This window comes from Vigna unguiculata, chromosome 6 (genome assembly GCF_037176805.1).
Source record: "Vigna unguiculata cultivar grain cowpea cultivar isolate G323 ecotype 2 chromosome 6, ASM3717680v1, whole genome shotgun sequence".
NCBI lineage: Eukaryota > Viridiplantae > Streptophyta > Magnoliopsida > Fabales > Fabaceae > Vigna > Vigna unguiculata.
In genome coordinates, this window is record NC_140797.1 from 32,327,602 (window position 1) to 32,349,876 (window position 22,275).

General features: G+C 32.7%; 4 protein-coding genes, 1 non-coding gene and 1 pseudogene across 7 annotated transcripts; 3 read left to right on the top strand and 3 right to left on the bottom strand.

The window, feature by feature from the left end:
- Positions 1 to 600: 600 nt before the first annotated feature.
- On the top strand, positions 601 to 2,846 carry LOC114187273 (uncharacterized). The gene has a single exon (XM_028075474.2). It carries the CDS (start codon positions 784 to 786, stop codon positions 2,770 to 2,772), a length of 1,989 nt encoding a protein of 662 aa, XP_027931275.1. The 5' UTR covers positions 601 to 783; the 3' UTR covers positions 2,773 to 2,846.
- Positions 2,847 to 5,900: 3,054 nt separating this feature from the next.
- On the bottom strand, positions 5,901 to 11,262 carry LOC114186544 (octanoyltransferase LIP2p, chloroplastic-like). The gene is made up of 5 exons (XM_028074477.2): positions 11,124 to 11,262; positions 7,611 to 7,980; positions 7,242 to 7,524; positions 6,999 to 7,149; positions 5,901 to 6,430 (listed from the first exon to the last, which is right to left on the bottom strand). Exons 2-5 carry the CDS (start codon positions 7,766 to 7,768, stop codon positions 6,111 to 6,113), a joined length of 912 nt encoding a protein of 303 aa, XP_027930278.2. The 5' UTR covers positions 7,769 to 7,980; positions 11,124 to 11,262; the 3' UTR covers positions 5,901 to 6,110.
- On the bottom strand, positions 8,722 to 8,795 carry LOC114189319 (small nucleolar RNA R21). The gene has a single exon (XR_003605623.1). It is a non-coding gene; the product is annotated as a small nucleolar RNA R21 (small nucleolar RNA).
- LOC114188474 (CBL-interacting protein kinase 2-like) lies at positions 9,097 to 10,589 on the bottom strand (annotated as a pseudogene).
- Positions 11,263 to 11,293: 31 nt separating the features above from the next.
- Positions 11,294 to 13,073, top strand: LOC114186545 (uncharacterized). Of its 3 annotated transcripts, XM_028074481.2 has the most exons (3): positions 11,294 to 11,585; positions 11,833 to 11,882; positions 12,607 to 12,816. In XM_028074481.2, the coding sequence occupies exons 1-3, from the start codon at positions 11,441 to 11,443 to the stop codon at positions 12,685 to 12,687; spliced, it is 276 nt and encodes a 91-aa protein (XP_027930282.1). In that variant the 5' UTR covers positions 11,294 to 11,440; the 3' UTR covers positions 12,688 to 12,816. The 3 variants fall into 3 exon arrangements, 2 of the variants coding, with proteins under 2 accessions (XP_027930282.1, XP_027930281.1); XM_028074480.2 differs by lacking the exon at positions 11,833 to 11,882 and having other exon boundaries at positions 11,303 to 11,585; positions 12,576 to 13,073; XR_003605109.2 differs by lacking the exon at positions 11,833 to 11,882 and having other exon boundaries at positions 11,323 to 11,585; positions 12,607 to 13,073.
- A 4,519-nt stretch (positions 13,074 to 17,592) lies between these two features.
- Positions 17,593 to 20,609, top strand: TSB2 (tryptophan synthase beta-subunit 2). The gene is made up of 5 exons (XM_028074476.2): positions 17,593 to 17,830; positions 17,940 to 18,293; positions 18,921 to 19,363; positions 19,449 to 19,543; positions 20,060 to 20,609. Exons 1-5 carry the CDS (start codon positions 17,672 to 17,674, stop codon positions 20,230 to 20,232), a joined length of 1,224 nt encoding a protein of 407 aa, XP_027930277.1. The 5' UTR covers positions 17,593 to 17,671; the 3' UTR covers positions 20,233 to 20,609.
- The last annotated feature ends 1,666 nt before the right edge of the window (positions 20,610 to 22,275 follow it).

Below are 22,275 nucleotides of genomic sequence, written 5' to 3' on the forward strand. Positions count from 1 at the left end.
AAAGAAATATAAAGAGATTGTGTTTCATTAATATTTACGTTTACACAATTTAAATAGTAGAATAAATTATAAGCATTTATAAGCTTTTATTAATTATATTATTAATATTTTGTTAATATAATATTATATTACAATAAAACAATATTCGTCAATAATAAATGAAACAAAATAAATTAATTTTAATATTTTTTAGTACATTTTTTTATACTATAGAAATAGATATTTAAAATAAAAATACTAAAATAAAAAATAAAATAAAATAATTAAGTTAGAATTTTATTAATAGTTATACTTTATGTTATAGTAAAATAATTAATTACAGAAGTGAAATAAACTAATTATTGTAAATTTTAATATTTTTTTAAATTAATTTATTGTAATCTATTTTGATTTTGAAAAATAGTTTTATATTTATTCAATTTTCGAAATAATTTTTATTCTAATTTAAAATTATTTTAATTCTAATTTATATTTTTAAATTTTATTATTGTTGTATGAAACTATTTTAGAAATTACTTTTTAAATATATCATACCAATATAAAGAGAATTTATTCGTCAAATCACAATTCAACTTTTTTTTTTGAGGATGTTTTTCTTCTTTTTGACTCACTGAAAAAGAGACAGCTTTCTTTATACACGAATGTTCGTGGTTCAAGTTCCACACAGTAGCCACTTTTGTTTATCTGGGTTCATTTCACAAAGCTTCCACACCTTTTGTTACATTTTCACATTCCATTGATCAAACTAGGACAGAACTAAAGTTTTCGGTTTTAATTTTCAACATGGATGAATCATTGTCGAGCATCATGGAGGTGAGGGAAGATTTCATGGTTTCACCAGTTGGTGACAGTCAACCAACTCCGAGACCAGCCTATTTTCTGAAACCCCTTGCAGAATCTCTCGAAGGACCAGTTTCTGAGGTCCTTTCAACTTCTATGACTATGCCACTGCCACCGGTTTTTGAACCAAAGGAGTGGCCTTTGGTGATCCATTTCAGCTGCTGGCGCCCCACATTCCGGAAATGGGTCGAATGGGTGGATGCCCTTAGAGACAGGTATGAATCAGTGTGGAAGAAAGTTGGTATCTTTGAAGCCATCATGAGCACCAAGTGTTCCCTGGTGAAAGATCGGAACTTGTGTATTGGGGTTGCTGAGAAGTGGTGTCCTGAGACAAATACCATTTTGTTTCCATGGGGTGAGGCAACAATCACCTTGGAGGATGTTATGGTGTTGGGGGGTTACCCTGTTGTTGGTGATCCTATCTTCAGCGCACTTCAAAACCAGGAAATGATAGAAGTGCAGCAGAAACTGATTCTTGCAAGACAGGAACCTTGGAAGAGGACAAAAGGTAAGGCTACCTTGTCATCATGGATAGATATTTTTCGTAATAGTGGGAGTGAAATAGAGCATGAAGCATTCCTAGCAACTTGGTTGTCAATGATTGGTTTTTCCCCCAATGACTGTGTTAGTCGACTTGCTTTTCCTATTGCCACTCATCTTGCTAGAGGGAACCCCATTGCTTTGGGACCAACAGTTTTGGCCAGCATATATCAGGATCTGTCTTTGCTAAAGAAAACAGTAGTTGGTTTGACAAAAAATCTATTACGTGGTGATAACTTGGAATTGGAGGTAACACTTCGTTCTCCCTTTTACTTGGTGCAGATTTGGGTGTGGGAGAGGTTCAAGAATTTTCAACCACAACCGAGGGTGATCAACCCTGGAAACCCTTGGTTGTATAGGTGGCACAAGGTTAAGGGCTTGAAAATTGACAATGCGAGATTGGCACTAGACTCGGGTATGGAGCATTTTCGATGGCGCCCTTATGTTCAATATGCTGATAGGTTCAAGGTGTTTTATCCGGAAAATGAAACGTTGGTACCATTAGAGAAGGATTTGGATAAAGAACTAGTCCCTTTTGTTACATGCTTGAAAGTTTCTGTGCTTGTTGGAGTTGAATATACTATCAAGAAATACATGCCACATAGAGTTGCTATGCAATTTGGAATGGATCAAGATGTTCCAGGTTGTGTGCCTAGATTTGATGGGAGTAAAGAGTTTGCTTGGAAAAATTACTGCAGACCAATATCTGATTATAAGTTGTATTTTCCTGCTAGGCTTTTTGAGGGAGATGTTACCACACGTTATGCAAAGTGGTGGAAGCAATCGGTGCTACCGAATCAACATGATTTTGTTAAGAATATTGTGCAGCGAAAGAGAAGTCCAAGGTCACTTCATCTTAAAAGTGCTCATCTTAAAAGTGGTAATGATGCTGATGTTCCTCCTGGTTTTCCTCCCAAACTTGGTGGCACTGTGTATTCTGGAAAATCCAGTGATGATGCTTCAAATGTTAGGAAAGGTAACAGTTATGCTATTATGCCTTTTTCTGATTTTCTTGCTAAACGCTTGAAAACTGTTCCTTCTGGAAATTCTGCTCAAGATGGTTTCAAAGATAATGAAAATATACATGATGAAGTTCCAGCAAGATGTAAAAATTTGTCCAATCAGAGTTCTTCAGCCTCTACTCCAGATTACGAAAATGCTAAAAGGATGTCATCACAGGCAAAACTGGTTGGGAAAGAAAGTGTTGAACCATTGATTTTGAAGGAAGAGGTTGAAGATGCAAATTGGAGCATAGAAGCAAGGCTATCTGGGGCTCAAGGTGAAAGCTATAATTGTGTATCTGGAATGAATGTAATAGATCTTGAACACAGAATCAAAAAACTGGAGACAGTGATTGAAAAATTGAAGATAGAAAAATTTGGTCACTGCTGAAAAAATTATTAGCGTATCAAACCAAAACCTTACTACTTGTTAACATGTATTTCCTTTTATATATACTTGCAGAATTACATGACATGAATTTTTGCAAAAACAAGTGTAACATGATACCATACTATCTTAGTTAGCACTGTCACATTGTCCTAGACAGATTTCACAACATTACAGGGTCAATGCATTTAGACATAATTCAGTATCTTTCTGGGTTTTTAGACTGAAAAAGAAAAACGATATATGAATGCAGAATATGAAAGATTTTACAGATTGCAATGCCATGGTAGATTTTAGAGATTCCAAAATGTTCATATTCATTGCATACTGTTAGAATATATAAGATGGGTAGTAATTTGAGTAACTGTACTGGTTGCATGGTTGAATGTTTATGGTTCTGCTTATTCCTAATCAGAATGCACTCTACTGTTATATCTCTGTCCAGGACCAAAACTGGTGTATGAGATGGGTGTTTTCCATGTGGAAATTGATCAACTTTTGTGTATTGGTTCATTTAGACGAATTTTTTTACAAAATCCCAAAGTTTGGAAAATAAGAAAAAAATAAATATCTTTCTGTAGAATTTTTATTGTAACTTCATTGAATTTTTATCTTTTTATTTTAGTATAAATAATTTTAACCTGTAAAGTCACTAATTTAATATTTCTTCTTTTTTTTATATTCTTAGGGAGAAATATTTCGAAAGCCAACTTGGATAACTTTTAGACGTGTTTAATTTTTAGCTTTAGAAATTGTTGTGGTAAGGATGACAAGTATTAACTTGGCCTAATTAGAGAACTTATATCAATATAGACAAAATATTCTTTAAGAAACTCTTCTCTAAAAATAGAACAGAAATGTCTCGTTAGTTAATTTTGGTGACAAAAAATTGTTAGTTATTATCGTTACTAATTTATATATTAATTTATAAAATAAAAAAATATTAATTATTAAAATAATAATTATTATGAATAAAAAAATATATTTAGTCACTAAATTGGTTTCTGAAATCTAATTACCAAAGTCTAACTACTAAAGGAAATTAGTCATTAAATATTAGTTATGAAAGTTTTTGTTATCAAATAAATTAGTTTATAATTAGTCAGTAACGAATTTGACGATCAATTATAATTTTTTATTCATAATAGTTATTTTTTTAATAATAATTTTTTATTTATTTTGTAAATTAGTATCTTGGTCACTAATAATTTTTTTGTTACTAAAATGTATTGTTAATGAGACATTTTTTTTTAGCAATTATCATATTATCATATTGTTAATCATAATTTCTATATAACACCCCTAAGAGAGTTATATTATTTGTATAGATTTAGAAATATTTTTATCTGTAATCTGAATATTATAATAAACCAAATGGAGTATGGAAAAGTTCTTTATAATTCAACCAAAGGAAGCATAAACTGAAAAAGGATAGATTTCTTAAACATCATGCCGAGACATGTTTTTCTCTTTACTTAACAACACCTTTAGCAATCTATTTCAGATAAATTGCCATTAAAAGATAAAGTGTTGTTTAAATCAAATGCTCCTACGTTCCAAAAATCTATTAATGATAATGAAGAATTAGACACTTTCGTAGATATAAATACTGACAGAAATTGGCAAAATTGCAAACTCAGATACTACAATCTTGATCATCCTAATATAATATACATTCTTGAGTCAGCATTTTCCATTGATAATATTAATATACTTGCAGTTAGCTTTGTTGACTCTTATTCACATCTGAATACCCTTTTTGCTAATGAAGTTCATTCTGAATTTGAGAATAACAGTCCTACTTGGATTGCTGAATTAAAAGTTGTTGATGCTGAGTTACACGTTGATGATCAAGTAGCAGATTTAATTAAAGTTGCTGATGCTGACTTTCTGGTGCAGTTCTGTTAGATGAGTGTGATATAGCTGCAGCTGCTGTGAATGGTATAGTACATAAAATTAAAAAGAATCAATTTTGATTTGTGGCCACTTTGAGCCAGACCAATCTGTTGTAGTTGTAGGAGTAGTCTAGTTTGCTTTTCCTTTTTCATTAGTTTAAAATAGCTGAGTTTCTTTGAAGTTTATTTTTCTTCTGAACAGTTTAGCCTTTCATTTTTCATGTTTTCCGGTTTTATTTGCCACTCACAAACCACATTCAGTTCTGCCACACCACTGTGCACTAGTTTTTCTCCACACATTCTACCTTTAGTTTTGTTTTTAGTTTTGGTCTACTCCCTCTTTACTACTCCAAAGCCAATGTAATTTAGTTTTGGTTTACTCCCTCTTTACTACACCAAAGACAATGTAAAAAAATAATTGTAAAAAATTTGTGTGTAAAAAAGATTTATGTAACATACATTCTTTAATTCCATCTTGTTGATTTAACTTTGTTTAGGTACGTACTTAGGATTAAGTTACTGAGTAGTGAATTATTTGATTTTGTTCTGTTTTTGTTAATTTTAGTGTTCTGTTTCAGTTTTATGGAAGCAGATTTAGATTCAAATACAAAATTTAGTAGTATTTTGGTAGTGACTTAGTGTCCCTTGCTGTTTTTAGTTAGATTCCAGTTCATATTTGATGTTTTGATTTAGTTTCGTTGATTTTGGCAGTTAGCATTAATTTTAGTCATACTTTTCTAATTCAAAATTGTAGTTCAAATATGACTACATTTGCTGGTTTGGGTTTAGTTAACTAGGTTTTGTTCTGTTAGTAGTATAATTCCAGGTTTTTGACTTTGGTGTATTTGCTTAGTTAAGTAGTTTAATCTAAATATTTCATTGAACCAAATGAAGCATAAACTGAAAAAGGATAGATTTCTTAAATATCATGCTGAGACAAGTTTTTCACTTTAACACCTCTAGTGATCTATTTCAGATAAATTACCACTAAAAGATAACGTTTTGTTTAAACCAAATGCTCCTTCGTTCCAAAAATCGTCAATCTTGGTATAAATACTGACAGAAATTGGCAAAATTACAAACTCAGATACTACAATCTTGATTATCATAATATACTACAAACCCACTCACTACTAATTTTCCGTGTTGACTGAAGATAAAAAAAATAAAATAAATAGACCCCAGAAATTTACATTTCTGAAACTTCGAAGCAACCATCAAATTAACAAGGGTCAGTAAAACAAGCATGAATAATATTTTTTTCAAAAACAAGATAGAGAACTTTCATAGTTTTTATCATCTAGCTATTCATCTCAAGAAAATGGTAAAACGTAGAAAGTATGTATAAGTGTTTTCTACTGCAAAACAGATGATATTTTTCAGAGACAAGGGATATTATACCATCATTCAAATTTAACCTTGCTGTGTTTATTTGGTAAGAGAGCTTCATTTCCTTTCATACAACATGGTGGAAGAAACGCTTTTGTAACTGTATTCAAGTTGAAATGCTTGTGAGAATTCTTCAAGCAAGGATTTATGTGTAATATGAATAAGACTAGCATCATTCAGATGATGCAAATCAGCTCTTCCATGACCAACACCCTCTCTAACCAACAGCTCCTTGATGCTTCCTACTTGACGGTCTCGAATTCCACATGGGATGATCCATTTGAAGGGAGACAAATCTGTTGTGACATTAAGTGCCAAGCCATGATAGGTTATCCAGCTAGACACTCTGATGCCAACAGCTGCCAGTTTCTCATTTCCTGTAATGCATTACCAAGGTAAAAGAAAAATTATTTGAACCATCACAAAGTCACAAGCATAATTTTTTATTTAATTTGTAATGCATTACTAATCTTGATTTAATTTGGATATTTATGTATGAAAATAAAATCTTATCATCTCAAATAAATCCCTCGGGAAATGTCATATGAAATTTGGATATCTGAATCATCACAAACTCACAAGCATAATCAAATGTGTTGTATAATCTTATTTCACAGCAGCAAGTCTCATCCGTTTTGCTGAATACTAGAAATGTAACTGTCTGTAATCTTGATTTAATTTGAAATTTATGGATGATACTAAAACTTATCATCTCAAAAATCCCTGAGGGAATGTCACATGAAATCGACACAAATATTATTACTAAGAGAGAAAGGTCTTATTGGATCATATGTGAAAATACTTTAGAGTTAAACAATACAATCCGAGGCAGAACAATTATTATCTGCTAATGTGTAATAACCAAGATAATTTAGAATCAGGGCAGGTGGTGCAGAACAAAAAATACGAAACTATGTGTTATATAAATAGGATTTAGAGGTTTACCAACCCAAACACCAGTTAAACCTTCCACCGTAGAAGCCTGAATTGAAAATGTTGAAGAAAGAACACGAATGACAACCTCTTCAAGAGTCCTAAGGTACCAATGAAGATCCATCTTGTGCGTTCGGAGGTTGATAATTGGGTACATGACTAGCTGTAATGCAAAGCACAGTTATGTTATGAACTGCTATACAAAAGAAATAAAAACAGGTATCTAAACTGTAGCAAGTGATTTAGTGCAAGCACCTGACCAGGGCCATGGTATGTAAGCTCTCCACCACGCTCAGTGCGATAAATATTAAAAGTGCGATAAATATTAAAAGGAGCATTTTTCATGTCAAACTTGAGGTTCTCCACAGTACTAGCAGTGCCTAATGTATAGACAGGAGGGTGTTGTAGAATAATAAGGGTGTCATTACAATCTCCTTCCTTTTCAATCTGTGCCCTCTTGTCCCTGACAATTTCCTTTTGCCAAGACCATGCCACTTCATAAGGGACTTGCTCCTGATGCAAATCAAAGAGATCACAGCTGCAAATTTAGTTTAATGGTTAGATTTTTAAGAGTAAGGAAGAGGGATATTAATGGAAAGGGAAGATAAGAACAATGCAACTTACATCCTTCTGTGGCCATTGATTACAAGAGAGGTGAATTTGGATGGTTTGGAATATTGAAGTGGCTTGTGCAGATCAAAGTAGGATCCTAGAGGTAGAGAAGGGTATGCTGATGTTGTTGATGGGAATGTGGTGAAACAATATGTACCTAACAAAATCATGTCTAATTTGCTATAACTAACTCTCTGAAATGGTACCTACTGCATATGTAGTGTGAAAACAATGGAGCAATGAAAGGAAATTGGATGGAATGAGGGGATCAATGAGCTCAACCCAAAATCCAAAAGTGTGAACATTGCCACCTGAGTTCATAGAATATGAGCCTGCCAACAGAACATGAAAAGGGAGGGGGACAATCTTTTCCAACGCCCTTCTGCACATGATAAATATCTAATTTAGCGATCTACTTAAAATTATTTCATGGTATTTCTCAAATATTTAGAAATGACAAGTCAGGTATATCAATATCAATGACTCATAATTTGAGTTTAGAAACCACTTCCTCTCACATATTTAATTGATTCATCAAACATAAATTTTATATTTTCAACTAAAACAGGACTAATAAAAACAGCCTCAAGGCACCAAATCAGTCATCAAAGTACATGTCACCAAAAAAGGAAAAGTAATATTTGATGTAAGTGTTCCCACTTTCTAGCTGAGATATTAATCAAGAACCAAAGAAGCTGAAATCCTATTTGTTGAATCTTATGGTGACAAAAAATCATTTCCAACAAGATCAACAGTAATTAGGATAAAAGTAACAGGTCCGATGGTAAAAAGGGTCTATGTCTCATTAATATATGAATCTTGTGGAGGAGAGGAGGACCCATAAGGAAAATCCTAGTGGCAAAACTCCATAATTGGTAAGTTGATTTTGCACAGCTATGACTCGAAATGCTTCCATGGTAAGAATTAAGGAAGGCGATCTTAAGGGTCATGCTTATACTATACCAGTTCATGACACAAATGAAACCAAACTGCTTATGACACAATATACTTCATAAATTGACAATTGAATCAGTAGAATCTTTTTGCAATTTTGCTAGACGCATACCATTAGGACTCATAATGGATGCTACATGGCACAATACTTCAACAAATTGCAGAAGAACATCCCTCAGATTTCATTTCTCCTCAAGGGAATTCAGTGCACTACTTTCAATATTATAAATCCTCATAGGGAATTTCATTCATGACAATAAAGGGCAATAAATGTCACCCAATTTATGTGGCCTATATATATGAAAGCAAGAAAACAGATCCAAAGTACCAAACATTAAAAACAGATTAAGCCATCTCCCTCCACTTGTAAACCCCAACCCAACCCTCACCTACAAGTCCAAAGCACCAAACCAAAAAACAATACCGTCCTCTGGAAAATACTTCAATAAAAGGACCATAACTGCAATTGTAACAGCAACAATCAAAGATTTTATGATCAAAACAGCTACAATGGTAATTGCATTGGTCTGCAATTTCCGAAACATTGAAGATCACAATGAATCTACAATATTAACTAGAATTTAAAACCTTGAAAATCATATGGTAGCCATCAAATTGAAAAAAAAAAAACAAACTTTTCCCATCAAAAGATATAAAAAAAAAAATCGATAGATTTTAAATTAAACATTAGTCAGTCACCCTAACACAACACATTATACTCCCCACAAAAAAGGAAAAGGTATAAGCGACATTGAGCTTGATTATGAGAGTCAATATTCCTATATCCTCAGGCATATTGCCCTCACTGTTCATGAGGAAACTAAGCGATATGAGAAGGTTGGTGCTCTTCCTGAACTAGTTCATGATGTTGTTGCTCTTGCTGTGGTTGTTCTCCTTGCCATGTCCAAACAATGTCTTCAAGTGCTGGTCTGATATCATGTGTAAAAAGCTTCTGATACTTCATGGTATCACCATTGGACTTTTGAAGTTACACCATGTGGAGGTGTGGGGTAATCTCAAATATCAGCATCAACACCTAAATTCCCTTTTCTGACTTCCTTAGAGCCCTCCAACTTCAACAAGCCTCCTTCTTTCTTCCTTACTTTCAAGCAAAGCTTCTTACAAATTTCTTCCAACTTAGAGATTATACTCGAAGCAGGCTTATTTCACATGAACCGCATCTCTTTCATGGGAACAGTGTCCTCAAACATACCAGATAAATCAAACCCAGTAGAGAAGGAGATAATAGAAAAAGCATTCAACTGGCAAGGCGTGGTCAGTTCATTTTGACTCTGCAATAGGTGGACCATCATTCTTGCAGGCTTCAAGTATTCAATCATCATTCGGGGGAGCTGGTTCTTGGTTTTCGGTTGAAGTAATAGCAGGATTCTCCAATCCCACTTCAAACTGAGAACATTTCATAATTTTGGCAATTTATATCCTGGTCTTTGGGTTTGGATCCAATATTCTGAAAATAATCACGGACATCTGGTGCAAACCGTTTAGGCAATTTGAATACCCCTTTACTGATTTTTCTGTACATCTCCATCAGATTTGAATCATGGAATGCAAGATGACCAGCCAACAGAACAAAACAAGATTACCCCACATGACCAAATATCGGCTTTTGTCCCATCATAACCCTTTCTGTTTATTACTTCTGGAGCAACCTACCAAGTTCATATTTTTGTAGAAGCACACCTCCCTTCTGTTCCATTTTCTGCAGCACTTTTTGCGTAAGACCAATGCTAATTTTGATAGTATAGTATACCAAGTATTTACTGAGTCCAGGTGTGCTTACACTATCAGAAAGTAGTAAACTATTCCAGTGATCTTCAAAGCTCAGCCATCCTCACAAACATCACGTTTTGACATCACACAATTGCCCATATTTCCACCCTCCTCAAGCAAATGAGCATATAACAGATATTCACAGTGGTCTAAATATCCAATCTCATCAAGGATTAATAAGGCTAGAACACATGGTGCTACAACTTCATTAACACTAGAGAGGGAACTCTTAACTTTCAACCACATCTTTCAGCATTCCCTAGTTTTGGTAAAGGGCACTGGATAATACCGAAGATGAACTCCTTAAAGCAGCACCCGCTTAACTTTCAACCACCCAAAAACAAAACATTTAAGGAAGGCACGTCTATGAGGGGTTCGAGAATTATCGTTTTTCTGCCAGTGGCTCTGCAATCGAAGTTAAGCAGAGAACTGAGCAATTAGCAACAAAAGGGAAAGAAGAGTAACACAAAATTTGTCGTCGTTTTAACGTTGGTAGCAAATCACTTGACTTGATTTGTTGCTACCTTTAAGATCCAGCCCAGTTCATTTTTCACTTTTCAGAAACTTTAATTAAAACAACCCTGTTGAAAAGAAAAGAAAAATCGAACCTCCTAGCTAACAATACACACGAACAACAAACACAAAAAACAATCAATAACAACGTTAGTCTTGTCCAAAGCGCGCAACACGCAAACAATAAAACAAACACACATTAAAAGAAATTTTCAATGCATCAAAAGAAATTCTCAATACATCATGACAAAGGGTATCGGTAAGTACCAGTCCCCCCCAGTCACCTTCTTAGAAGCGTCACAACACAAGTACATGTGAAGAGTTTAGTTGGTATTTATAGAACACAGAACAATGGGCATAATTTCTTTATTTCCCACTTTAGCCCCTGAACTTTTACATAATGACAATTCAGTCCCTACTCCGGTCGACTCGGGCATTGGACTTATTCATTCAGTATTTCACCTATTGTGTCGGTGGAAATATCAATGCAATGCAGTTTAGAGTTAAAAGAAAACTACCCCTAAACCCAAAAGCATTTCTCTGAGAAAGGTGCCATTTTTTTTTTGTTTTTCTCAATCTCAACCATGGAAACACAGAAGACGGTGATGGGTTTGATTCTTTTGCTTTTTGTTTTGGGTGTGAGTGCTTGGACTGGTGAAATCCATGGAAGAGTTGTTTGTGATGTTTGTGGAGATTCTTCTCTTGGACCTGAAGATCATGTGGTTGAAGGTTTTCCTCTCACTCTCTCTCTTTAATATGCGTTTTGTTTCAATTTTTGCGTTTTGATTGAGTTTCTGGAATGGTGTATTCCTTTTTTGATGAAAATTGTTTGTCTTTTGTTGTTGTAATTAAGCCATTTCACTCTCCACCGATTGTTTAACTGGGTTGAAAATTTACTTGTGCGTGTTATCAGTGGTGTGGTTAGTTGTTAGCGTCTTAACCGTGTAGCTCTTCAAATTGTTTCCTTGATTTTCAGGTTGTTTGACCCAGCGAAGTAAATTTGTCATACAACAAAAGAACACCAAGGTTTTAAATTGCTGTAGCAGTTGCAGTTGCAGTTTTGTTGTGATCTTTGATATTGTAGGAAATTATGGATATATATGGTTACAATTGAATTGCAGTGGCGGCTGACCCAAAAACCTTATATTTGCAGTCAAAGTTTCTATGGTTTTGTAGGAATGAAGATCAAACTCATAGGAATAAACTCTTAGCTGTCTTTTTTAGGTTTTGTAGCAAATATGTGTCTCTTAAACTCGTTTTCTCAAAAGTTTGATGATCTAAAATCCCTTATTTTTATCCTGAAGATCCTTTTGTTTTTGCACTGATGTCTCATGGTTCTGTGCAATAAACTTAAGACAACATTTAATGTTGGTTCTGTGCAACCTAATTTAATGTTGTCTCTAACAGAAGGTGAAGTATATTCATGCATATTTCTCCCTTACAGTTTCTTGTTGTATTTCCCTTTCTTATGAGTGTTATTTTCACCATTTTCTAACTTAACTACTTCATTATCTATCACTCAGAAGTATTTAAACTTGCAATGCGATCTATGTTGATTTTCACACAGGATTCCTTTTACTGGTGCATTTTAAAATCTTGCTGCAACTCACAAATCAAAATGCAATTTCCACATATCAATTTTAACTTATTCTGACATACTATCAGACTATTACTTCCTTTTCTTAACAAAAAGTAATTGACTTTAGTGTTATGATTTAGGTGCTGAGGTTGTTGTTCTTTGCATTACCAGGTCTGGAGAAGTTCTAAACTATCAGGCATTCACAGATGCCAAGGGGATATACACAGTGGCCGAGACAATGCCGGAGAGTGATCGTTGGGACGCGTGTCTAGCTCGACCGATCAGTAGTTTCCATGAACAATGCACTCAACTTGGTGAGGGCAACTTGGGAGTCAAATTCAGCTACAATCACCCATCAGGATATTCACACAATGTCAGGACCTTTGTGTATCGATCCACCAAAGTTCCAACTTACTGCATATGATATATGTATGGTCTTGCTCTGAATCTATGAGTGCTTGTGCTTTGGTTGAACTAGTTCAAAACTGATGATCATATGAACATATTCTTTTTATACTATACATGTAGGTGAAGTTGTGTTCCAGTGTTTCTTTAGAACCTAGAAATAGTAAGCATGAGACGTTTGAGTAATTGTAAATGATAATATTATAGAGAGAGCAAAGCAAAATCATAGTAAATGGCACTGTCATTAGTTGCTGGGATTTTCAGGGCTTTTGAAAATATGAAAAATATGAGATATATGAGAGATATATGTGATATGTTATACGGAGGAACATGTTTTTGTATTTTATTGATATACTCTGTATATAGAGCAAAATATAACAAATATAAGTATAGAATATTTAGAATATCTCACTCCTGATCTAAAATAATAACAAATTTCTAAAACTGAAACATATCTCTAAAACTGAAATATTTTCTAAAAACTAATTTAAATAAAAAAAGATATTAAGTAATATTCTCAACACCATTGAACATTGCAATGAATCTCATGGCTTAAATGCATGTTTATTCTAACGATTATTATACTTTAATTACTAAAGTTTCACAAAGTTGATATAACTTGTTTGTGTAAACATGATGATAAGACAAGGGTTTGGATCTCTTGAATTTATGTATGAAGAAGATTTTGTTGAATGTGGTAAAATTCCTCTAATTGATATGAGAATTACTTTCACTTCTTACATGTTGATAAAGAATGTTAAACTTGTTAGGTATCCGTTAATTCTTATCAGAGCAAATGAAGTCATTTAAGATATAATGATATTTTTAAATGAAATTATATGTAAATCATAAGTTCATTTAAATCAAATGTCAATTAGGTCAGGTTAAAATTAACACACTTTAATTTATATCATTATTTTTTAATTTGATTTAATCCATTTAAAAAATATTGGAACAGTCAATTCAATCAAACATATTCTACAAATCAAACCCATTCCACCAACTTTCTCTATATGTATATAATCAAATTATTATTTTAGACTTCTCACATTTCATTTAGTTTTTCTTACATTTATTTATGCCTTAAACTTTTTTTGCCAGTTTAATTTAACTTTGTCTTTGTCAATTTTTACATGACATATCAATAAAATTCACATTATAGTATCGGTAAGAAAGTTTTTTTTTAAGAGCTCGTAAAATAGTTGAAAAGAATTAAAACTAAAATATATCACTCTAATATTATTGATAATTTGAAAAAAAAAATGCATTTAAGTTTCTTAAAAAATTTATTACCTTTAACTAAACTAGCCAATTTAGTTAACTCTTCTAAGTAAGTGAATGTTATAAAATATTAAAAATGGAAGTTTAATAAATATTGGAATTCACCTGTTCGTCGCAAGCTTGTATTACAAAAGAAAATTCATTCGATAAAATTTAGCATAACAAAGTATTAAATACTATTATTTAAATTTAAAATTTGATATAAAATATATTATATACTTTTAATATTATTTATATTTAAATTTTAGATAAATTCATATTTTTGAATATGTAGTTTTACTATTATTTTATTTATCCATAAAATAATATTAAATAATAAATCTTTTATTATGATAATAAAAAATCTTAGATAAATCATATTAATCTTTTATTAGTGGAAATATATGTATATATATATATAATATTTTTTATTATGATAATAAGAAGATAAAAAAATGAATATTATTAGATTTAAAAAATATATAAGTTAAAAAATAAATACTTTTTATAATATTATTACATATAGTTAATTCAATTAAAAACAATTGTAAAATCTAAAAAATAAAATAATTTGTATTGCAAGTGTAACGTCCCAATTTGATAGAATAATTCTAATAAATAAAATGTCGCATGTTAATAGTATAAAATAGAACAATAAACCTAAAGTATACAAGAATGAATCATTACAATTATCCATGATATATTCAAAGGAATATCCAAAGTCACAACATAATGACTTGAACATAAACTAAACATGAAACAGTTAAAAAAGTTGCTCCCAGAGCGATGAGATTAAAATAACAGTTCACAAGGAGAAAGGTTCAACAATGAGCAATACCAAAGAAATTAAAATAATTCACAAGGAGAAAGGCTCAACAAAAAAGTTGCTCACAAAACAATGAAATTAAAATAACAATTCACAAGGAGAAAGGTTCAACAATGAGCAATAACCAAAGAAAACCATGAGTAATAAAGGATTCAGGAAGCTGATCACCAAGAGTTTCCACATCTGCTCACACTAAGATTTGATAATCATCCCAAAAAGAAAACCAAACATAAACACAGACACAAAAGTAAAGGGTAAGTTAAAGATAAAAATAATTTTCATCATATATCTATACAAGCATATTTTTAAACATGCATTTTAGTAAGTACATAAGACATATGAAGGTAAACAATGTCAAACTCAATTATCCGGATAAATATAAAAAGATCTGATTCACTAGATGCTTGCACTTGTGGTGGCCTCTACTGCCCTGCAGAGCCATTGTCAATGAGTTTCACCCTACCACCCACAAGGTTAGTCCATGATTGTCTAGGGCCATTATCTTGCCAAAGACTAGAACCTCCTACTACTCTCACCACTTGAATCAGTCTACTCTATGTGAGTCTAACCGATTCTTTAGAGCTTCAAGATGCAACCTTGCTTGAATCATTACCTAATTATATACACTACAATACCATCATGAAATCTTACCAAGAGACTCATAGAATTACGTCTAACTCATACCAAAACTATGTTTACACACCAAATTCATATGTCACCTCAAGCATTATAATCTCATATGCCAATGCACAACATATTTCAGTCCCATTGCATAGCATTAAACATACATAACATCAAACTATATGTTTTAAGGAGTAAATCAATCAATCATGGAAACAACCAAGTAATTAAGGCAATTTTGTTGTCAATCTCGCTCAACCTAAAGAGTTCACACTCAGGCGACACGAGCCTCTCACCTCAAGCTAAAAGCTCTTGTTTGGGCGAGATTGCAAACAAGGAACACAGTGAGGTTTTACGAGTTCTTGCTTAAGTGAGAACTTCTCGCCTAGGCGAGATTTCTCTTCGCTCAAAACTGAGGCACGTCGCTTAAGCGACAACTCGAGCAAAAACCTGAAGAATTTTCTGATGTTCTCGCTTAAACGAGGGTTGCTCACTTGGACGAAAACAACATGTTCCTCCCCTGGTCACGCATGCAACATCAGACATTCAAAACCAAACAACATTTCAACATTTCCAGACAATCACAATGACAAGCGAGCATTATAAGCATGAAATAGAACTAAAAACAGACAAATACTTAAAAACATGAAAAATTCTAGTTTTCCTTCCCTCAATACTAGAAAAATGACTTGCTAGAAAAGCATGCACACAAGAACGAGAATAAGGCTCTAAAGAGGAACCCTGGACAAAACCAAAACAACTGAAATGGAGAGGGAGGATAGTTTTACACCTGCCCTAGCACAACTCCTAATTCACACAAAAGAGAAATAAGTGAGATGTTTTGATTTGAGAGTGCAAAGTGAAAGTATATGGACAGCCAAAAAGAATCCTGGAAAACAAATGGACTAACTCTATGCCTCTCATAAAACCCGGCTCAATCCTTTTTAAATAAGAAAGTGGGTGTTAGAGGAAGAATAAAATTATAACAAAATATTTACTATCCATTACAAAAGCAGTTACGCAAAATAATATAGGTTAAAATACTCCTTTGGTCCATGTTTTTGTTGAAAAATCTCAAATAGGTCCTAAGATTTTTTTTAGTCTCAATTAGGTCCATATTTTTGAAAATGTGTAACAATTAGGCCCATTCCGTTAGTATAGAGTTAACGGTGTTAAAGATGTGCCACGTGTCAGCTCCACATTTTTTTTGAATTTTTTTAAATTTTTTTTTTTTGAATTTTTTGAATTTTTTTTTTGAAAATTATTCATGCCACGTGTCACGTCAGTATTGTGCCACGTGTCAAGTCAATAAGGTGACACGTGTCAAATCATTGTCTGAATCTCAATTTGGTCCATATATTTGTTATTTTTATTACATTTCAGTCCATTTTTTAAAAATTTTTTAAATATATTTATTTTAACTTTTTACAAAATTGTTTTAAAATTTTATATTTAAATTTATAAAATTGTTAATTTTAAACCAACTCTAACATTTGTATATAAATTATTTAAAACAATTTTGTAACAAGTTAAAATAAATATTTTAAAATTTTAAAACAAAATATAAAATAAACTTAATATTATTAAAATGTTTAATAAAAATATCATTATAAAATTTATATAAAAGTTAAATTTGATCTCTGTGAAATTGAAAATTAAAAAAAAAAATGGACTGAAATATAATTAAAATAACAAATATATGGACCAAATTGAGATTCAAACAATAACTTGACACGTGGCACAATATTGATGTGACACGTGGTATGAATAATTTTCAAAAGAAATTAAAAAAATTTAATAAAAATTAAAAAAAAAATTAAAAAAAATTCAAAAATTCAAAAAAATGAGAAGCAAGTGACATATCCTTAACTCCGTTAACTCTATACTAACGGAATGGACATAATTGTTATACATTTTAAAAAATATAAAATTAATTGAGACTAAAAAAAATCTTATGACATATTTGAGATTTTTAAAATATGGACGAAGTGAGTATGTTAATCAATAATTTATATAGATGTCACCGTAAACTTATATTGTATATTGCAATTTACAACTTTGCTTCTTCTTGACCATATATTTTCTTCCTTCATTCGTTCTCTCATCCCCATTTCAGTTCTTCCAATGGCGAACCAACACACCGGTTCGGTTCACTCTCAGCAACCCGACTCATTTGGCCGATTCGGCCGGTTCGGTGGCAAGTACGTCCCTGAAACCCTCATGTCCGCCCTCACTGAACTCGAGGCCGCATTCGACTCCGTCGCTTCCGACGAACATTTTCAGGTTCTCTTCTCTCTTTCTCACTCTCACTTCAATTACCAAGTCCCACCTCGATTTTCTCCGAACCTGCAAAATGGTATCCCCGAAAAGATAAAGTTTCTGTCTTTCGCAGAAGGAGCTCGCGGAAATTCTGCGGGACTACGTGGGTCGCGAGAGCCCCCTCTACTTCGCGGAAAGGCTCACGCGCCACTACGCGCGTGACGGGGAAGGACCTGAGGTGTATCTGAAGAGGGAGGACCTGAACCACACCGGCGCGCACAAGATCAATAATGCGGTTGCTCAGGCTTTGCTGGCGAAGAGGTTGGGGAAGAAAAGGGTCGTTGCCGAAACTGGTGCAGGGCAGCATGGGGTGGCTACTGCTACTGTGTGTGCGAGGTTTGAGTTGGAGTGTGTGGTATATATGGGGGCGAGGGATATGGAGAGACAGGCTCTTAATGTGTTCAGAATGCGGCTTCTTGGTGCTGAGGTGTGTTCGTTAATGGCTTCTTGGTTGTTCTTAGCTTGTTCTTGGTTTTTGTTCGGTGGGGAATGGGAATGTTTATGAGAAAACGATCGTATGTTGATAACTTTGGTACCAGTACTTCTCTATCTTTTATAGGTTGGTGTTTTAATGCAATCATTGGTTGAGTCTAGTAAATGGGGCTAGTGCCCTACGACGTGGGGAACGAAGAGAAAGATGTTCATACATTTGGGGGTGTTTATTTGTACTTTTATTATCTGTTTCCACTTTTTAGTTACAAAACTGCCCCCTTATTTTTAATGTTTTCAAAGATTTGTTTAGGAAACAGAGGAAACAAAAAAGGAAAAGTTATTTTAAGTGTTTCCTGCTCAAATCTTTGAGAACAAGAATCTGATTGAAAACAAGGTGAAAATTTTGTGGTTAAAAAGTTAAAACAGGAAACAAAATGGGGGTCTTGATTTCTGAAAAGACATCTTATTGAGGATGCAGGGTTTATCCGATGCAAGAAATTATCTTACTACTAGTTAATTTAATACCATTTCTGTCAATTTTTAACATAAATTTGGTTTTTCATAGAGCAGCTATTAGTTTGTCAATGTGTTTTCTCATTAGTTAGGTAATTTTGTGTTGTAGGTTAGAGAAGTTCATTCAGGGACTGCTACACTGAAGGATGCTACATCAGAAGCTATAAGGGATTGGGTGACCAATGTGGAGACAACACATTATATTTTGGGTTCTGTTGCTGGGCCACATCCCTATCCAATGATGGTAAGAGAGTTTCAAGCGGTGATTGGTAAAGAAACAAGAAAACAAGCATTGGAAAAGTGGGGTGGGAAGCCAGATGTTCTTGTAGCATGTGTTGGCGGTGGTTCAAATGCTATGGGACTTTTCCATGAATTTATCGATGATGAAGAGGTTAGACTGATTGGTGTGGAGGCTGCAGGGTTAGGCCTAGAAAGTGGTAAGCATGCAGCTACATTAACAAAAGGAGAAGTTGGGGTTTTGCATGGAGCTATGAGCTATGTTTTGCAGGATGACGATGGGCAAATAATTGAGCCTCACTCTATCAGTGCAGGGTAATTCATCTGATTAATATTTGTCTATTTTTTCTTCTGTTTATCCAGGTTTTGTTCATTCGAGTTTTCCTTTTCCATTGTATAGGTTGGACTACCCTGGAGTTGGACCAGAGCACAGCTTCTTGAAAGATGAAGGGCGTGCTGAATACTATAGTGTTACTGATGAAGAAGCACTGGAAGGTACATTTATTGTCTTGTCAAATGTATCATAATATATCTTTGGCAGAAAATTAGTCACACTAAAATTTGGTTTGTCATGGTTTTCTTTTCTTTGATTTTGTCACTTTTCACTCTCTACAAATCTTCAAATACACAGGATAAGGGTTTAACTAAAACAAAATGTGACAGAAGTGAGAAAGAGAAGAATGACGTGTCTTGATGTCTAAGAAAGAGTTGTAACAAGTGATCTTATACATATTCTCTACCTTTATCATGATAACATTTTGTTAGCTTAGATACAAATATATGTTAATAGTGGTCATTGTTAACTTGTTATGAATCAATTCCTGGTTAACTATTATTTTCATTATTCCATTACAAAATTCTTAATTTATTGTTTCCATTATTTGTCTGATCTGCTATATAGAGCCAGTTGAGCTATTAGTATCTTATACTTTCCAAGATCAGAAGCTGAAGTTGCTTTAATCCTTGTATGTAGTTTCTGTGTCTCATGTTGGGGTGTTCTGTAATCTGCAGCCTTTCAGAGATTATCTCGGCTGGAAGGTATTATTCCAGCTTTGGAGACATCTCATGCTCTTGCATATTTGGAGACACTCTGCCCTACCCTTCCAAATGGAACTAAGGTTGTGGTTAATTGCAGTGGCAGAGGGGATAAGGATGTTCAAACTGCTCTCAGCTACCTGCATTAATTTGAAAGTAGGGGTCATGTTCTGCTACATTTCTGCATTGCTGTGAGATGATTGAGTCTCCAGCATAGCTCAACAACTTCTTCAGTGGTTTTCTTTCTTGTTGAGATTGTTATGAAGAGTTTGAGGCCAATTTCTTGTGAAGGAACTGATTTGTGAAAACAATTGATCTGGGAATATTTCACTTTGTGGAAGCTGCCAACATGTGATTTAGAAATTTTGAAAATGCTACAAGGAACTAAGGGATGTTGTTGTTGTTGTATATTTGTTACAAAAAAAGGAAGAAAAATGAGTGCAGTCATGTAGTAAAAGTATGCATTACAGATGAATATAGATGTTGTTCAGTTTTTCCAAAATGAAGAATATCTATGCCTTATTCAGATTTCTTGTGGTCCATGCTAGATCTGCCTGTGCCTAACTGGTATCTAGAAACTAATTTAAAGGTTAATTAATTTCTTATTTTTTTAATAGATTAAATCAGGCTTATCTGTGTCATAGAGAAATAGCTGTGTAAAGTGGAATGGAAGCAGTGAAAACAACCATTCATTCTTCTTTTAAACAAGGTTAATGGAAATATGACTCAAGAGAGACGTAATTTTATTTTTGGAAAACTAAATACTAACTGGTTTTTCTTCTTTTTTTAATCTAAAAAGAATTTATTTAAATAATAAATAAAAAGTATTCTTTATTGTGTTTTCAGTTTTTTAAATAATGAGTTAAATTAAATTAATTTAAGTAATAAAATAAAAAAATTTGATATAAATTAATATTAATTATTGTAGTTTAATTTAATTTATAAAATAAACTATTATTATTATTAATGTTTGACATTAAAAAAATAAAAAACATAAACTAAAAAGACAAAAATTATATTACACTTTAATCATTTGTGATAAAAATTTAAAATGAACATCTCACATATTTTTAAAAAACCAGTATAAAGTATAAAATTCTTACAAATTAAGAAATAATTTCAAACATTGTAGTTTAACTATATATATTTATTAAAAATAATATATTTTTTTATTAGTAAAACTTAAAATTAAACAAGTTATAGGGTAAAAAAACAACTTTGACAAGTTATAATGCAATTAAAAAAGAAAGAAAAAATAAACTAGTAATAGGGTAAAATAAACCATGTAATTGAGAATTTTATTAAATATGAAAATATTATATTTAAAAAAATTAAATTTAATTACTATAAAAGAGTTATTTATTATATAAAATATGTATTTGAAATATATTAGATTAAACTAATAATATGAAAAAAAAAGTATTAATTTGAAAACATATACATGATGTTTAATTTATTAATATGAAACATATAAGTCTAGAGAAATTTAAATTTTTTTACATGGCTAATTTTCGTTATTAGTCCCACCGGATATGAGGTATTGTCATCCTACGGGATATGATACGAGGTATTGTTCGCTTTGGAGTCTTCTGTTACAGTTTTGTCTTTAAAAGACATTTTAGGAGATGAAAGGAGGGAGGAGTATTTAAACCGTCTCAGACCTCGTTTTCTAAACAATATAAAACTATTGGTGCGATAGGAACAAATAGGATTAAAATGGTAAAAACATAATTTAAATTAAATATATATGCACGGAAAGGAAATCCAAATATGATAAAACATGATTGGATTTGTTTTCATATTGAGTATGTTGTAGTTGTTAGTATAGTTGTTGCTTTGTAAGTTGTGTATACTTTGATTAGATGAAAACGATCGAGTCTAGTTCCACGGTTGTTCATTGAGGTGATAATATGGACTGGTCCGACTTGTTTAGGTCCATCTTGCACTTGATCCGCAAAATGAGTTGGATTGGTTTGTCTCACTTTTAAAAAGCGAGTTGAATGTTATGGTCTGTCCCGCATACGTTTAGGCTCGCAAGTTAGTTCACATTTTGCTTCACTATCTATCCTTATTTTAGACTTCGATTCTATATTGAAGGTGTTTGTGTTCTATATAGAGGTGGTAGTACTAGTGCACAAATCTAACAAATAAAAGTCAAAACTTTCCACATTTGCAATTTAAAGAATAAAAAA